The sequence below is a fragment of the Diceros bicornis genome, chromosome 23, assembly GCF_020826845.1.
Source record: "Diceros bicornis minor isolate mBicDic1 chromosome 23, mDicBic1.mat.cur, whole genome shotgun sequence".
Taxonomy (NCBI): Eukaryota; Metazoa; Chordata; class Mammalia; order Perissodactyla; family Rhinocerotidae; genus Diceros; species Diceros bicornis.
In genome coordinates, this window is record NC_080762.1 from 43,149,383 (window position 1) to 43,167,925 (window position 18,543).

General features: G+C 40.0%; 1 protein-coding gene across 2 annotated transcripts in view; it reads left to right on the plus strand.

The window, feature by feature from the left end:
• The window catches only part of MDN1 (midasin AAA ATPase 1), a 173,539-nt gene that overhangs the window by 105,699 nt on the left and 49,297 nt on the right, over positions 1-18,543 (plus strand). For both annotated transcript variants that reach the window (XM_058566628.1, XM_058566629.1), the window contains 10 exons: positions 3,016-3,173; positions 3,401-3,521; positions 3,889-4,099; positions 4,460-4,691; positions 11,158-11,284; positions 11,815-11,985; positions 14,052-14,266; positions 14,637-15,024; positions 15,765-15,874; positions 16,533-17,238. In XM_058566628.1, coding sequence (XP_058422611.1) covers positions 3,016-3,173; positions 3,401-3,521; positions 3,889-4,099; positions 4,460-4,691; positions 11,158-11,284; positions 11,815-11,985; positions 14,052-14,266; positions 14,637-15,024; positions 15,765-15,874; positions 16,533-17,238 — 2,439 coding nt within the window. The remainder of the gene's footprint in view (positions 1-3,015; positions 3,174-3,400; positions 3,522-3,888; positions 4,100-4,459; positions 4,692-11,157; positions 11,285-11,814; positions 11,986-14,051; positions 14,267-14,636; positions 15,025-15,764; positions 15,875-16,532; positions 17,239-18,543) is intronic.

Sequence of the window (18,543 nt, forward strand, 5' to 3'; positions counted from 1 at the left end):
ACCTTTCTGCATCTTCTTTTGCATTCTCTTCCACTCCCCTGCCCCCACCCGCAACCAGGTATACATCTATAAGTGCTTTCTGCAACTACAGATCAGTTGCATTTTCTAGCATTTTACATAAATGGAATTATGAGTCTGTATATATATATATGTTTTTTGTCTGGCTTCTTTCACTCAAAATAATTAGATACATCTATTTTGTGTATCAAGAGTACATTCCTTTTTATTGCTGAGTAATATTCCATTGAGCTTATGTACTTTAACTTATTTATCCATCTACCTGTTGATGGACATTGGAATTTTAACAACTTAAGCCTTCTTAGACATCATTGTCGCATATGGATTAAATTGAGTTTGAATCCAGATTATTCTAATAATTCTAGTAAACTGGAGTAGCAGATCTTAAACTTTTTGATATCAAGACCCCTTTATGGTCTTAAAAGTTACCAAAGACCCCAAAGAACTTCTGTTTATGTAGTTATATCTATCAATATTTACTATATTAGGAAATAAATCTGAGAAATATAAAAAAAATTTATTAATCTGTTTAAAAATTAGTAGCAAATCCATTTCATGTTAATATGAATAACATTTTTAGTGAAAAACAACTGTTTTCCAAAACAGAAATTAATGAGAAGAGTGGAACTGTTTTACATTTCTGCCAGTCTCTTTAATGTCTTGCTTAAGCAGAAGAAGGCTGCATTTTCACATCTGCTTCTGCATTCAGTCTCTTGCAATATGTTGTTTGGGTTGAAGTTTGTAAAGAAAAACTGGCCTCTGTTCATACAATTAGGAGGTTGGAAAAGGGAAGAGAATTTTTTTTTTTTTGTGAGGAAGACTCACCCTGAGATAATATCTGTTGCCAGTCTTCCTCTTTTTGCTTGAGGAAGATTGTTCCTGAGCTAACTTTGGTGCCAGTCCTCCTCTATTTTGTATGTGGGACACCACCACAGCGTGGTGGTGTAGGTGATGAGTGGTGTGTAGGTCTGCACCTGGGACCCGAACCCGTGAACCCTGGTCCACCGAAGCAGAATGTGCGAACTGAACCACTACACCACTGGGCCAGCCCCAGGAAGAGTATTTTAATAGCCATTTCATAAAATTGTGAATATTCTTCTTTGATAATATACTACAGCTTGACAAGTGGTAGTTTTGTAAAGGTTACTTGTAATGTGGAGTCTAAAAAAATATCACTAAACTTGTTATGCATTAAAATCCATTGGTCTAGCTTGTACTTTGGATGGACTTTTACCCTTGCATGCATTTTGTAGTTCATGCACTGGTAATTTGGAAACTATTGTCCGCTGAGTTATCAGATCTTCCAAATGTTGACACATTTCATTCTTCAATATAAATAAATTTAAAAAGTGACATTCATGGAAAATTACCACAGACCTCATCCAAAAATCTTTAAATATTAGGACGTTGTCAAGCTCTTGGTCTTTCAAAGTTCAAGGTTTTGCTTGAAAGTTTATATTTTATCACTGGCAACAGATACTCAGGATTTTTTTTCTTGAACTGAGAGATTCACTTCATTCATTTTCAATACGGTGTTTGCTGGATACCCAATCACAGTTTGTCCCTTTTTTTCTTTTTTTGGTACCATCGGTGCAAAGGTCATCCTAGTGAAAAAGGCAAATAACATGATGTTATTATGAAAATAGCTTTGACCTCATGGAACCTCTGAAAGGAATCACTAATCTTAAGACTACTTTGCTGTAAAAATACATTATTAGAAGAGCAGTGTTGGAGTCTCACATTACCTGATTTGCATTACAGAGCTAAATTAATGAAAACAGTAGGTATTATCATAAGGATAGACCAGTGAAACAAAAAAGAGAATTCAGAAATAGACCCTCACATACATGGTCAATTGATTTTTTTTTTTTTTTTTGGCCAAATGTGCAAGGATAGTTTAATGGGGGAAAACAGTCCATTCAACAAATGGTGATGGAACAACTAAATGTCCAAATAATAAAGTAAAAATGAGTGTTTACCCCTACCATACATTTTATAAAAAAGTTACCTCAAAATGGGTCATAGATCTAAATATAAAAGCTAAAACTATGAACCGTCTGAAAGAAAACAGAGGAGAAAATCTTTACAGTCTGAGGATAGGCAAAGATTTTGGAGGATTCTTCATAAAAGAAAAAAATTGATAAATTTCATCAAAATTAAAAACTTCTGTTTTTAATAGACAGCTTTAAGAAAATGAAAACACTGTGAGAAACTGTTTATAAATCATATATAAATTATATAAACAAACTAATAAGACAGCCTAATTTTAAAAATGAGCAAATGAATTTGAATAGATGCTTTTCAGAAGATACATGAATGTCCTTTAAGAACTTGAAAAATTGCAACATCATTAGTTATCAAGGAAATGTAAATGGAAACCACAGGAGGTGCCACCCACGAGAATGGCTAAAATTAAAACCATTAGCAGTAGCAAGTATTGGCAAGGAAATGGAACAACTGGAACTCGCCTACACTGCTGGTTGGAATACAAAATAGTGTAGCGTCTTTGTAAAACAAGTTGGCTGTTTCTTGTAAAATTACATGTACACTTACCATCTGACCCAATACAATCGGCCCTCTGTTTCCATGGGTTCCACATCCCCAAATTCAACCCCCTGTGGATCATAAACATACTGTACATGATATGCGGTGGGCTGAATCCCTGGATATGCAATCCGAGGAACCCACGGATTTGGAGGGCTGACTAAGGGACTTGAGCATCTCAGATTTTGGTATCTATGGGAGTCCTGGAACCGTCCCCCACGGATACCAAGAGACTACTGTAATTCCATTTTCTTTAATGTAATGGCTCTGAACTTCAAGTAATAGGAGGAAAGATCTTTGTCTTCTCTGACTGCTTTAATAACTTAAAAATATTCCAGTCGAATGGTAGACCTTTCATGTGTGTATGTTGAATATTGATTAATAATTGAAGTCTCTATTTTGTGTCTTTAATGGGAGATATTTGTAAGCAGTTTTGGTTTACTTTGTTTTTAGATCTTGGATTCTGTGCGGTGGCGGGACCGATTTTGGACTGTGGCCGACACAGTGAAAGTGGATGCCCCCGGCCTGGCCCTGCTTGCCCTTCACTGGCACTGGGTTTTAAAACATCTGGTCCGTCAGATCCCCCAACTCCTGATGAACCATGAAGACAAGTAAGACTCATATTTAGAGTCATAATGTCAGTATCTACAGTATTGATGATGTTAAAGAGAGGAGGGTTTGGAATTAAAACTTTTTTTTCTTGCTTTACTTTGGTTTATTCCCTTGGCCTATTTGTGAATGTAAATCAAATATTTATAAAATGTAAATGATGTCTCTTACTATCCAGCATTTCCCCTTTTCCTTACTCCCCTTCTGCCCTTTATCTCTTTCTTTAAAGGTATTACAAAGAGGTTCAGACTGTCTCAGAACATATTCAGAATTGTTTGGGGAGCCCGACCGGTGGCTTCACTGGGATAAAGAAGTTGCAGAAGTTCCTGGGACGACCATTTCCTTTTAAGGTACATCTTGGAAGCATGTAGTAAACATAGAGATTGACCTCTTCTTCTGAAGGTCTTCTGGAATGTGGAAACTGCCATTCAACTAGACTCATCCTTGTCTCCTAAGCTTAACTCTTAAATGTTCAATGAATACTATTAACTGACTTGTTAAATGTTATTGTTTTACTTATTCTTGAGACTATTAAGTCTGGGTAGAGTTTTAATTTTATTACTATAAAATCTCCTGAGAGCAACAGGAATAAACCAATGCTATATTTTCTAGAAGAATGAAGGAAATCTTTTAAATTTTTTCTCAGACATGAATAGGCTGCTAAAAAGAACCACATTTCTCCTCTATAGTAGGCTCTCCTGAATTTTGTTGTTTCAGGACAAGCTGGTGGTGGAGTGTTTTTCGCAACTGCAAGTCCTTAACAAAGCCCTTGCCATCAGGGAGCGGATGCCTGCTCTTGGGGAGAGTGGATGGTGGGAAGACATTAGTCGGTTCCAAATGGTTGCTTCTGAGTGGACATTAAAGAGAAGTCTCCTACAGGCCTGGGGATTGGTCCTCAGAGCTAATATTCTGGAAGATGTCAACCCAGGTAATATACTCTGGAGTTTGGCCAGCTGACAAATGTTCTAAGAGGATCTTTTGCCCTGCAGCCAATAAGTTTTAAAATTTTTCCCTTAGATTTTTTTTCCTTTTTCTTCTTCTTTTTTTTTTTTGTATGCTAGAACTACCATTAAATAAGTGGTAGGCATAGGGCTAAACTTCACATATATTGTTTAATTCTGGCATTAGAATTGTGCAGGTATTAATAGCATCATTTAACAGATGAGAAACTCAAGCTCAGGTTAAGTTAAACTCAGGTTCAGCTCGCAGTCACATAACTGGCTGTTGGGAATCTGAGCCTGTACTATTGACCACTATGCTATAATACCACATGTGTCTTTTTGTCCAGATGAATTGAAGAATCTTGTGAATGCTCAGTGTTTAGAGCTAAAAGCCAAAGGAATTTCATTTGGTTTTCTGGAGAAAAAGACCATTGAACCTTCCTCCCTGTCCCAGCCAGACTTTACCTCCTTAATCCAACTCACCAGGAGCGTTCAGTTGTGGCCTGCAATGGAGTACCTGGCTATGCTTTGGCAGTACAAAGTGACAGCTGATTTTATGACACGGGCTTGTCTGAGAGGGTAAGCCATCCATTCAGTTTTTTTTTTTTTTTTTTTATTGATATTTTAATGGTTTCTAACATTGTGAAATTTTGGGTTGTACATTTTTGTTTGTCCATCACCCCATATATGACTCCCTTCACCCCTTGTGCCCACCCCCCACCCCCACTTCCCGGGTAACCACAGTCCAGTTTTCTCTGTCCATGTGTTGGTTTATATTCCACATATGAGTGAGATCATACAGTGTTTGTCTTTCTCTTTCTGGCTTATTTCACTTAACATAATACGCTCCAGGCCCATCCATGTTGTTGCAAATGGGACGATTTTGTCTTTTTTTATGGCTGAGTAGTATTCCATTGTATATATATACCACATTTTCTTAATCCAATCGTCAGTCGAGGGACACTTAGGTTGCTTCCACTTCTTGGCTATGGTGAATAATGCTGCAATGAACATAGGGGTGCATAAGCCTCTTTGGATTGTTGATTTCAGGTGCGTTGGATAGATTCCCAGTAGTGGGATGGCTGGATCATAGGGCATCTCTATTTTTAATTCTTTGAGGAATCTCCATACCGTTTTCCATAGAGGCTGCACCAATTTGCATTCCCACCAGCTGTGTATGAGGGTTCCTGTTTCTCCACATCCTCTCCAACATTTGTTGTTTTTTGTCTTGGTGATTATAGCCATTCTAACGGGCGTGAGGTGGTATCTTAGTGTTGTTTTGATTTGCATTTCCCTGATGATTAGTGATGTTGAGCATCTTTTCATGTGCCTATTGGCCATCTGTATATCTTCCTTGGAGAAGTGTCTGTTCATTTCCTCTGCCCATTTTTTGATCGGGTTGTTTGTTTTTTTGTTGTTCAATTGTGTGAGTTCTTTATATATTATGGAGATCAACCCCTTGTCAGATGTATGTTTTGCAAATATTCTCTCCCAGCTGGTTGGTTGTTTGTTCGTCTTCATTCTGGTTTCATTTGTCTTATAAAAGCTCTTTAGTCTGATAAAGTCCCACTTGTTTATTTTTTCTTTAGTTTCCCTAGTCTGGGTAGGCATGTCATCCGAAAAGATTCCTTTAAACCCAATGTCAAATAGTGTGTTGCCTATATTTTCTTCTATGAGTTTTATAGTTTCAGGTCTCACCTTCAGGTCTTTGATCCATTTTGAGTTAATTTTTGTGAATGGCGATAGCACATGGTCCACTTTCATTCTTTTGCATGTGGCTGTCCAGTTTTCCCAACACCATTTATTGAAGAGACTTTCCTTTCTCCATTGCATGTCCTTAGCACCTTTGTCGAAAATTAGCTGTCCGTATATGTGTGGTTTTATTTCTGGGCTTTCAATTCTGTTCCATTGATCTGTGTGTCTGTTTTTGTACCAGTACCATGCTGTTTTGATTACTATTGCTTTGTAGTATGTTTTGAAGTCAGGAATTGTGATGCCTCCTGCTTTGTTCTTTTTCTTTAGGATTTCTTTAGCTATTCGGGGTCTTTTGTTGCCCCATATAAATTTTAGTATTCTTTTTTCTATTTCTGTGAAGAATGTCATTGGGATTCTGATTGGGATTGCATTGAATCTGTAGATTGCTTTAGGTAATATAGACATTTTAACTATGTTTATTCTTCCAATCCACGTGCATGGGATATCTTTCCATTTCTTTATGTCATCGTAGATTTCCCTCAATAATGTCTTGTAGTTCTCATTGTATAGGTCCTTCACCTCCTTGGTAAGATTTATTCCTAGGTATTTTATTCTTTTTGATGCAATTGTAAATGGTATTATCTTTTTGAGCTCTCTTTCTGTTAGTTCATTATTAGCATATAGAAATGCAACTGATTTTTGTAGATTGATTTTGTACCCTGCAACTTTGCTGTAGTTGTTGATTGTTTCTAACAGTTTTCCAACAGATTCTTTAGGGTTTTCTATATATACAATCATGTCATCTGCAAATAGTGAGAGTTTCACTTCTTCGTTACCTATTTGGATTCCTTTTATTCCTTTTTCTTGCCTAATTGCTCTGGCCAAAACCTCCAGTACTATGTTGAACAGGAGTGGTGAGAGTGGGCAGCCCTGCCTCGTTCCTGTTCTCAGAGGAATGGCTTTCAGTCTTTCCCCGTTGAGTATGATGTTAGCTGTGGGTTTGTCATATATGGCCTTTATTATGTTGAGGTACTTTCCTTCTATTCCCATTTTATTGAGAGTTTTTATCATAAATGGATGTTGTATCTTGTCAAATGCCTTCTCTGCGTCTATTGAGACGATCATGTGGTTTTTATTCTTTGTTTTGTTGATGTGATGTATCACGTTGATTGATTTGCGGATGTTGAACCATCCCTGCGTCTCTGGTATAAATCCCACTTGATCATGGTGTATGATCTTTTTAATATATTGTTGTATTCGGTTTGCCAATATTTTGTTGAGGATTTTTGCATCAATGTTCATCAGCGATATTGGCCTGTAATTTTCTTTCTTTGTATTGTCTTTGTCTGGTTTTGGTATCAGGGTGATGTTGCCCTCATAGAATGATTCAGGAAGTGTTCCATCTTCCTCTATTTTTTGGAATAGTTTGAGGAGGATGGGTATTAAATCTTCTTTGAATGTTTGGTAAAATTCACTGGAGAAGCCATCTGGTCCTGGACTTTTATTTTTTGGGAGGTTTTTGATTACTATTTCAATCTCTTTACTTGTGATTGGTCTATTCAGATTCTCCATTTCTTCTTGGTTCAATTTTGGGAGGTTGTATAAGTCTAAGAATTTATCCATTTCTTCTAGATTGTCCAATTTGTTGGCATATAATTTCTCATAGTATTCTCTTATAATCCTCTGTATTTCCATGGTATCCGTTGTAATTTCTCCTCTTTCATTTCTAATTTTATTTACTTGAGCCTTTTCTCTTTTTTTCTTAGTTAGCCTGGCTAAGGGTTTGTCTATTTTGTTTATCTTCTCGAAGAACCAACTCTTTGTTTCATTAATCCTTTCTACTGTTTTTTTGGTCTCAATATCATTTATTTCTGCTCTGATTTTTATTATTTCTCTCCTTCTGCTGGCTTTGGGCTTTGTTTGTTCTTCTTTTTCTAGTTCTGTTAGGTGTAATTTAAGGTTGCCTATTAGGGCTTTTTCTTGTTTGTTAAGGTGGGCTTGTATCGCTATGAGTTTCCCTCTCAGGACCGCTTTTGCTGCGTCCCATATGGTTTGATATGGCATGTTATCATTTTCGTTTGTTTCCAGATAGTTTTTGATTTCTCCTTTAATTTCATCAATGATCCATTGGTTGTTCAGTAGCATGTTGTTTAATCTCCACATTTTTGTCACTTTCCCAGTTTTTTTTTCCTGGTTCATTTCCAGTTTCATAGCCTTATGGTCTGAAAAGATGCTTGTTATGATTTCAATCTTCTTAAATTTATTGAGGCTTGCTTTGTTTCCCAACATATGGTCTATCCTAGAGAATGTTCCATGCGCGCTTGAGAAGAATGTGTAGTCAGCTGTTTTTGGATGGAGTGCTCTGTATATGTCTACTAGGTCCATCTCGTCCAGTTTTTCATTTAAGTCTAATATTTCTTTATTAACTTTTTGTCTGGATGATCTATCCATTGCTGTAAGTGGGGTGTTAAGATCCCCTACTATTATTGTGTTGTTGTTGATTTCTCCTTTTAGGTTTGTTAATAGTTGTTTTATGTACATTGGTGCTCCTATGTTGGGTGCATATATATTTATAAGTGATATGTCTTCTTGATGGAGTGTCCCTTTTATCATTATATATTTCCCTTCTTTGTCTTTCTTAACCTGTTTTATCTTGAAGTCTACTTTGTCTGATATGAGTATGGCAACACCTGCTTTCTTTTGTTTGCCATTAGCTTGGAGTATTGTCTTCCATCCTTTCACTCTGAGCCTGTGCTTGTCTTTAGTGCTAAGATGTGTTTCCTGAAGGCAGCATATTGTTGGGTCTTGCTTTTTAATCCATCCTGCCACTCTGTATCTTTTGATTGGAGAGTTCAATCCATTTACATTTAGGGTAATTATTGAAATATGAGGGTTGAATGTTGCTGTTTTGTCACTTATTTTCTGGTTCTTTTGCATTTCCTTTGTTTCTTGTCCCATTTGTTTTGGACTGCCAATTCAGTTTGGTTGTTCTGTCTTATGATTCTTCTAGTTTTCTCTTTGTTTATCATATGTGGTTTTAATTTGATTATTTGTTTAGTGGTTACCTTGAGGTTTGGGCGAAAAATCTTCTGTATGAGATAGTCCATTATCTGATAGCCTCCTATTTCCTTATACTAAGTCAATTCAGTCACTTTCCTCTTCCCCTTCTAAGTTGCTCTTGTTATACCTTGTTCTATCTTGTGTTGTGGCTGTGTGTTTACAGTGATGAGGTTAAATTTATTTTTGGTGAATTTCTTCCTTTGATCTTTGAGTTTAGTATTTAAGTGGTTGCTAACCTATTCCGGTAAAGATCTACTATTTCTCTGATTTTGTCTACCTACTTTTCTCCTTACTCCAAGCTTTGTGTTCCCTTTCTCTTCTTGTTTTCAGGCCTGAGGGCCTTCTTGAGTATTTCTTGTAGTGGCGGTCTCGTGGCCATGAACTCCCTTAGCTTTTGTTTATCTGGGAGAGTTACTATTTCTCCATCATATTTGAAGGATATTTTTGCTGGATAGAGTATTCTTGGCTGAAAGTTTTTGTCTTTTAGTATTTTGAATATATCATTCCAGTCTCTTCTAGCCTGAAAAGTTTCTGTTGAGAAATCCGCTGAGAGCCTGATGGGAGTTCCTTTGTACGTTATTTTTTGTTTTTGTCTAGCTGCCCTTAATATTGTTTCTTTGTCGTTGACCCTGGCTAGCCTTACCACTAGGTGTCGTGGTGAAGGCCTTTGTCTGTTAATATATATAGGAGTCCTGTTGGCTTTGCTTACTGGTATTTCCTGCTCCTTCCCCAGATTTGGGAAATTTTCAGCTATTATTTCCTTGAATAGGCTCTCTGTTCCTCTTTCCCTCTCCTCTCCCTCAGGGATACCTATAATTCTTATGTTACATTTTCTAATAGAGTCCGATATTTCTCGGAGTCTTTCTTCATTTCTTTTTAGTCTTAGTTCTCTCTCTTCTTCCATCTGGAGTATATCTGTATTCCTATCCTCTAAAGTACTAATTCTTTCCTCCATATTGTCAGCTCTGTTCTTTAAAGATTCCAGATTCTCCTTTATCTCCTCCATTGTGTTCTTCATCTCCATCAGCCCTGATAGGTTTTTCTTTATGATTTCAATCTCTTTTGTGAAGAAACTCCTAATCTCATTTAATTGTTTGTCTGTGTTGTCTCGTATTTCGTTGAGTGTTTTTATGATAGCTATTTTGAAATCTCTGTCATTTAGTTTATGGATTTCTGTGTCTTCGGAGTTGATTTCTGGGTGCTTGTCATTTTGTTTCTGGTCTGGTGATTTCATATATTTTTGCATTGTGGTTCCTGTGTTGGTTTTGATTTTCCTCATCCTGGAAGTCTCTGGTTGCAATTTCCACCTGCCGCCACTGTCTGGTGGTAAAGGGCTGTGTAGTCTAAGGCCCCTGCGCTCTGCCCCAGTTTTTCTGCTGCGATCCGCAGTTTTGTTTTGTTTTGTTTTGTTTCTTTTCCCCACTGCGATCCACGGGTCCAGTCCAGTTTATTCAGGTCTGCCTCGGACTGCTAGATCTGGTCGAGCTGCAGACTCCGGGTTGCGGGGAGGGGGGAGCTCTCTCTTTTGCCCTCTGGGTCCCTGACGTGGGAGGCTTCTCGTTTGCCCCTCTTTATCTGCTCTCAGGGTTGCTCAGATGTTGATGGTAGCCCTGTGGCTCCTCTGAGCCCTCCGTTCGGGAGTTTCCCACTGGCTGAGAGAGCCCAAAGAGCTACAGTTTCCCGCCGAGGGCCGCCCCTCCCCCCTCTCTGGGAGCCGCGCGGACCGGATGGCTGATCTGATGGGGAGGGAGCGGAGTTCTCCTTACCTCTCCCCACTTCCTCTGGGGGCCCAGCACGTTCCGCTCTCAGATGTGCGGCAGTGTGGATCCCTCCGCTCCAGCTTTTCACTGTCTGGGATTCCGTTGTTGGTCTGTGGCTGTTACTTTTGTTGTATCATGTGGGGGAAGAATTCACGGGAAAGCTCACTCCGCCATGATGCTGACGTCACTCTCCCATTCAGTTTTTTTCTTTGGAGGAACTTATTTTCTTTGTTAGGTTATTCCGTGTATCCTACATGTAAAACAAAGCACAGCCTTGTCTTGAGGGGGAATAGTTGCAAAAGCAGAGGGAGGTCAATTGCCACTTTGGAAAGCCAGAACTCCTTGATTCTTTGCCTGTTTTGACTCCACTTCTAAACCTACTAGGGGTTTTTCCAGTAGAATTGCTTGCTCATTTTTAAATAAATGTACTCTTAAGTTCTGTGTGTTCCTTCTTTCCATACATAGCAGTTTTCTAGCAGTTCACTGATAGCTCACAGCCTACCCTCTCTCCCTCTTTATTTTTGGAACAGGTCCAGCAAAAATCAGCACCCCCCGATAGATGAGGAGATAAGTCATCACATCACATTCTGTCTTAAGCGCACACCAGTTGCTCCTCAAGAGCTTCGAGACCTTTGGTCCATACTGCACCATCGGAAGGTAAAAACCAAAATCAAAACCTCCTTTATATTATGAGCTGATTAGATTTTCTATGGTAGACTGGTTGCAGAATATTTTATCGATTTAATTTCAAAATTCTGTGTGGCAAACTCCAGTTGTATCTGGATTAACTTTCAAAGGGGAGAACTTTGAATGTTCTTTTGTAGTAATTACCTGGGTATTTCTCAATGCTTACCACAGAACCATTCTATTCAGTTTCCAGTTAAATAAGGCTAAAATATTTATTCATTTCTCTATTTTGCTCACATTATAATTGTCTGATGTATTTTACTTATATTTTCTCATGCAACCTTATAAAAGCAGATCTCATTTTAGTTTTATAAAATTACAGACAGGTTAAGTGACTTGACGAAGGATGACCAGGGCAGCAGAAAATCAGGAACGTTAGGATTAATATCTTTAATCCCGTGTTAGTTTTAGATGAGTTTTATAAGGCAGAGAGACTTTATAACTTGATTTATGGAATCTTTCTCAAATATTCTCGTGTCTAATTATTCCTTTATCTTTAGGTGTCTACTGAAGAAATTTTTTCTTTGTGGTCTGAGTTATTTAATTCCACATTTATGTCTTTCTGGAGCAGTACTGTGACCACAAATCCAGAGTACTGGCTAACGTGGAGCCCTCTGCCTGATGTGCAGCAGAGGGAGATGCCCAAGTCCCTTTTGGACTCCACATTGAAGGTTTGTTGGCATAAAATCATAAAAATGTTTGATGATAGTGGAAAAAAATTTCTCAACAGATCTAGCAATAAACATTTATTTCCAGGATAGAGCAGTAACTAAATAAGTGATTGCAATACTTTATTTTCTGCAAGATGTTAGTAAGTGTCCCTTCAAAAAAGATATTCCATCTTAAATGATTTGGGAAATTCTGAGTTGATGTAAAAAAGGTTTTCTTTAAAAAGTATTTAATTTCTTCTCTAATTAAAATATTTTTCTAATTATAAAATATTTAAACAGTACAGAAACGTGTATATATGTGCGTGTGTGTGTGTGTAAATGTAGAATTCACTAGGAATAGCCACTCTTTGCTCTGTATCCGTCAGCGTATATTTTTGTATTAAATATATATGTAAACAAAAATAAGACCTCTTTCTTTGTTCACATAATATGTCGTGGAAATCTGTACCTGTCATTCCAGCTTATTCTTTTTAAGGTATTTCATTATACTAATATGCTGGAATTTATTTGATCGTTTTCTTATTGATAACTGTTGAGGTTTCTTGCCTTTCTTTCCCCCCTTCCTATAACAACCATAGCTGCATCAACTACCCTTGTATAAGTCTTCATCCATTTGTCTGAGTATTTCTACGGATATGTTACAAGAATTGGAATTTAACTCTTGCTCGAACTGTCTGCACATTTAAAGAAATTGATAAATATTAACAGAATGTCTAGGAAAGTGGTTTTTGTTTTTTAATTTTTTAAATGTGCTAGGAGATGGTGAAGGAAATCTGGATGACCATGGGAAGACTTAAGACTAGAGCACAGTTTCACTTATCATATATGTGTGGACCTCTTTTTCCATATCTTTGCCACACTAGGTGTTACGTTTTTAAATATTGCCAATCATATAATTGTTAAAATCTCTCTTTCATTCATATTCTTTTGATTATTATTGAGATTGAACATTTTTACATATGTATATTTCTATTTCTTCTGTGAATTTTCTAGTCGTGTTTATTGCCCATTTTGTTAAAAAAAAATTGGGTTGTTCGTTTTATTATTGAAGATCTCTTTATATATTGTGGATATTAAACCTTTACCCAACGTATGGTTGGAAATATATTTCTAGCGTTCTATTGTCTCAAGTTTGATGATGTTTTCCTAGGTCACACAACTTTTATAGTGTTTTCTTTTCAAATATATCAGTCCCTTTCTACTTTCTGGCTTAGGCGTCATGCTTTTTAAATGTCTTCCTTCACTACCCCTAGAGTTAAAAGAAGCCGTTTGCCCATATTTTCTTCTATGTTTTTATTTTATATTAATTTTATCTGGATGTCATATTTTGTGAGGTAAAGATGCAGATTTTTTAATTTTATACAAACAGTATATCCAAAGGCAGTATTAAGAACAACAGTTTTGACTAATTCATCCTTTCTACTCTCATTTGAAATGCCAACTCTATCATATACCTTATTCCCACAAATGTTCGTGGATTTATTTTTGGACTCTTTTCTGTTCCATTGCTGTATCAAAATTGATTTCTTTATTGTAAAACTTCCCTCAAAGCCTTTAGTGTTAAACCTAGGGACCCCCAAGAGTTTCGTAGACTCAGTGTTTCCTGTCATATGTATTTGACCACCTAACCCTTTGCTGTGGACAGCTATTGCTGTGTCCTAGATGAGCAGTCCAAGGATCACAGGTTTGGCAAACTTTGTCTCTGGCTCTTAGGTTTGTCTTCTAACCTTTTGCCTGCCTCCAAGTCTCACCTTCCTGCAGTGTGCCCCTACCTCTACTACGAGAATGGTCTTCCTAATGCCCAGGTTTGAGGAGTTTTCTTCTGCCATTACTAAAGTACTCACTGCTCCTCATTTCTAGAGAATGGAGTCCGTGTTCCTTTAAGGCCTGCTACACCTGACCCCATTCTGCCCTTCTGGTCCTGTCTCATGCTGATGTTTACCTGCTCCTAGCACCCTGAACATCCTTATCTTACTCTCTTTCTTCCCTCTAAGGTGCCCAGTGCTGCTTGTTGAAATCCTTTTAGTTAATTTCTAAAAGTTACTTGACTCCTCTCCATCCATCAGGGCCCCGGCAGTCTCAATAGAGCCGTGTTCTCCAAGTGCTGCTTTGAAGTCTTGACCAGTAGCTGTAGAGCAAGTCCCTGGGATGTGAGCGGCCTTCCCATCCTGTCCTCCTCGCACATCACCCTGGGGGAGTGGGTTGAGAGAGCCCAGCAGCTTCAGGACATCAGCTCAGTGCTTTGGACCAACATGGCTGTCCCTTCAGTAGCGGAGTTCAGGTATTCCCTCCCCCTGGGTAGACTAAAGCTCCTATCTTTTCTCCAGAGCATGCAGCAGGGACCTCAGTCAGAACTTGCTTCTGTAGTGGCTAGTTCTGGTGGGTGAAGGCAAGGGTGTTTTCTGGCTAATCAGCAGGTTTTTAGCCCAGAACAGAGGCTACCAAGAGCTAGCCAGTTCCTCTGTCAGTTGTAAGCATATTGTGATCAAGAGGGTGGTGCTTAGAAAACCATATGATTATGTGAAAATAGAAATTCACCTCCAGGTTTTGGCAGTGCAGTCTGCTATATCATTTTCTGAAGGAACCATCGTGTGAGAAAGGAATGCTGTTTGCTGCGGTGCAAGCCCTTAAGTGCTTCCTTGTCCCCACAGACGCACGGATTCCCAGCTCCAGGGGCTCGTGCTGTGCCGGCACCTGGCAGGCCTGGCAGAGCTGCTCCCCGAGCCCCGGCGGCAGGAATATGTGCAGAACTGCGAGCAGCTGCTGCTTGGGGACAGCCAGGCCTTCCAGCACGTGGGCCAGACTGTTGGGGACATGGCCGGGCAGGAGGCGTTGCCCAAAGAGCTGCTGTGCCTCTTGCTCACCTCCCTGCGCCACTTGTTTGGGGAAGGGGAGAGTAAGCGGGACCTGCCCGAGCCAGCCCGGCGTGGGAGCCTCTGGGTGAGCCTTGGCTTGCTCCAGATTCAGACATGGCTTCCCCAGGCGCGCTTTGACCCCGCAGTGAAGAGGGAATACAAGCTCAAGTACGCCAAGGAAGAGGTATGGAGGCCAGAGTTTGGAGCATGGGCTCCATCCCTGACTGCCTGTTACTCCTTTTGCACTCTTTTGGGTTCTCAGAGCATCAAAGGGGTGATTTTGCATAAGCTGTCCTGTGACTTCCTAGGAGTGTGTTCCTCTTTGAGAGGCCCCTGAGTAGCTTAGGCACTAGGAGGGGCCTGTCCTAAGGTTCTGATGTATTTGCCAATAGGCTGCAGTGGGCAGAGGGCATGACCGTAGAACACCGGTGGAATCCCTCACTATCCAGACTCTCTCTACCTGAACTAAGTTTTGGATATCTGGATTTGGATAACTTCTTTGGACAGGGTATAGTATTCCTCAGGTTCTGAACTTTTGGTGTTCATTCTCTAAAACTCAGGAATCAAGTAGATTCAGATAATGTGGTATCCCTTGCTATTTGAACTTGCAGCCAGACTCGGGAACTGAATACATTAAGATTGCGATATACTAGTTCTATATTTTAAAGAAGGAAAATTATATTACTTGTGGTGAAGGCTAAGCTGCTATAGCAGAGATTCAGAAGTTCAGAGGCATAAATAAGATAGTTTCACCTAACACCTTTGAGGTGAGTGGTCCAGGTTAGTGGAGCGGAACCCCCTGCCCTTGGGTCATTCAGGAACCCAGGTTTCTTCCATCCATTGCTCTACCCTCCCCCAGGGCATTATCCTCTCAGGCATGTTCCTAGCTGGACACAGCACACCAGTTTCTTCCCTTTCCATTAGTTACACCAGCTGCAGTGCGAGTGGAAGACCCGAAACCTGTCATCCCAGCTACAGACTGGAAGAGACCTGGAAGATGAAGTCATTATCAATTACTCTCATCCTCATGTCAGGTAACACAGTAGAGTGATTATTTGTGTTGGGAGTTATTGACTCAAATGTCCTTAAAAAAAGACATTTTGAGTTTGATCTTTGCAATGTAATTACAGTGTTAGCAGAGATGATGATCTATATCTGCATTGGCGGTTAGATCCCAAAGCCATGGTTATAGTCAGGAAAAAGACATACTCTGTGAAAGGAGGGGGAGGATTCACATGGAGCCGAGAGGGCTGAAACCAGAACTTACTCTCAACATGGAATAAGTTGCATGTGACAGTGTGCACTGTGTGGGTCTGTTGCCTTAGGAAGTACCGCGTAGTATAGTGGGTTCTGAGTTTCAGTCCTGTGTCTGCTCTTTGGCTTTAGACCTTGGGTAGACCACCTAATGCCTTAAAATCTCAGTGTCCATATTCGTAAAAGGAGAATAATAGTACCTACTTCACTGAGTTGTGATGAGGCTTTTATGAGATACGTATCTAAAGTGCTTAACAACATGTGTTGCACACGGTAAATGCTGTATATATATTATCCATTTTCATTATAATTGTCAATATTATCATCATATTATTCCTCAGTAGCTGAAATGTCTTCACTCTGTTTTCCTGAGGGCTCGGTCTAGATTCGCTGCTCATCCTCTGACAGAATTTGCAGATTGTGTTAATTTGCCTTTAGATTGCTTCGCCAAAGAATTGATCAGCTGGAGAATTTAATCTGCAGTCTGTCAAAGAAGCAGGCCTTCAGACCCCAGCTGCCTGTGTACGAGTCCCTGGTGCAGGAGATCCACCACTACGTCACCAGCATTGCCAAGGCCCCTGCCGTTCAGGATCTGCTCACGCGGCTCCTGCAAGCCCTCCACAAGGATGGGCCTCGGTCTGCCCAGGTGGCCCAGAACCTTCTGAAGGAGGAGGCATCTTGGCAGCAGTCGCACCACCAGTTCAGAAAGCGGCTGGCCGAGGAGTATGCCCTGTATCCAGACTCTGTGGCCCCACTGCAGGCATCCATCTTGCAGCTGCAGCATGGCATGAGGCTGGTGGCGTCCGAGGTCCATGCCTCACTCCACAGCAATGTGGCCTGTGCAGACAGGCTGAGTGCCTTGGCCACATCCCTGTTGGCTTTCCCATCGGTGGGCCCTACCTTCCCCACCTACTATGCTCATGCGGATGCTTTGTGCTCAGTGAAGTCAGAGGAGGTTCTGCGAGGCCTTGGAAAGTTGATCCTCAAACGCTCAGGAGGAAAGGAGCTGGAAGGCAAGGGCCAGAGACCCTGCCCCACCCGAGAGCAGCTGCTGATGAACGCCCTCCTGTACCTGCGCTCCCATGTGCTGTGCAAGGGAGAGCTGGACCAGAAGGCCCTGCAGCTCTTCAGACACGTGTGTCAGGTAAGCCCGTCTCTGTGGGGCCTGCCCCACCTCCTCCTGAAGGGAGCTGGGAGCACAAGCAGGGCACCTGCAGGACCTGAGCAGTGCGCAGTGTAGATAGAGAGTGGGGTTAGGGAGTGGGGAGCTAGTGTCTGTACCTTCTTCCCATTTAACTATAGGGTTTTGTGGCCTTTAGTCCCTAGATTTTTAAAAGATTTTTCTAAAAAAGTGATGTTAGCCCTTTATGTGTGATCCATACTGCAAATACTTTCTTCTAGTTTGTTGGTTGTGTTTTGACTTAGTTTATGGTGATTTTGCCATGTAATTGTATCAACTTTTTTTTTTCTTTTTTTTGAGGAAGATCGGCCCCGAGCTAACATCTGCCAATCGTCCTCTTTTTTCGCTTAGGAAGACTGGCCCTGGGCTAAAATCCACGCCCATTTTCCTCCACTTTATATGGGACGCCTGCCACAGCATGGCCTGATAAGCGATGCGTTGATGCACGCCCGGGATCCAAACCGGCGAACCCCGGGCCACCGCATCAGAGCGCGCGCACTTAACTACTTGCGCCACCAGGCCGGCCCCTCAACTTTTATTAATATTAAGAAAATAACTTGTTTTTTCCTTACTTAAAGCAATTTGTTCTCATTGTAGACAATTAAAAGAATAAATATAAGCAAAAATTTTTAGTAATTCTCTTGTACCTGTATAACATGTTAACGTGTTAATGACGTCCGTTAGCATATTGGTGTATTTCATTCTAGTCTTGCTTATTTGTGTATATTTGTGGGTTAGTGTATGTCTATGACGCTCTAACTGTTTTTTAAGTCATTTGTCCCAGTGGTTTACCAATATTTTTTAGTAGTAGAACCCTTTTAAAAATAAAAATCTTATCATAGTGGCCCAATATTTAACAGCTAAAAGAACTGCTCTGGTTGAGGACAATTCTATCTCCTCCATGGTCCCTGAGACAGGTCTTTAAATTGTCAGAGCTCTACAAACCACTAATAAAGTTGATTCTGTTTTATAATTTGCTTTTAAAAACCTCGCAGCATCTAGTGATTATTTTTCTCCATAATTATGGTGTTGTTCACCTGCATCATTTTTGGTGACTGCCTGGTTTTCTATTGTATGGGCATGCCGTAAGGCATGTAACTAATTTCCTATCACTGAACATTTATATTTGTATGTAGTCGTTTTTGCTGTTTGGGGGAAAAAATGCCACCATAAATAGTCTTATATAGCTAGATTTTGGGGTGCAAATTCTAGAAAGCAGAATTGCGAGGACAAAGATTAACTGCTTTTAGGCTTTTAATACGGATTATC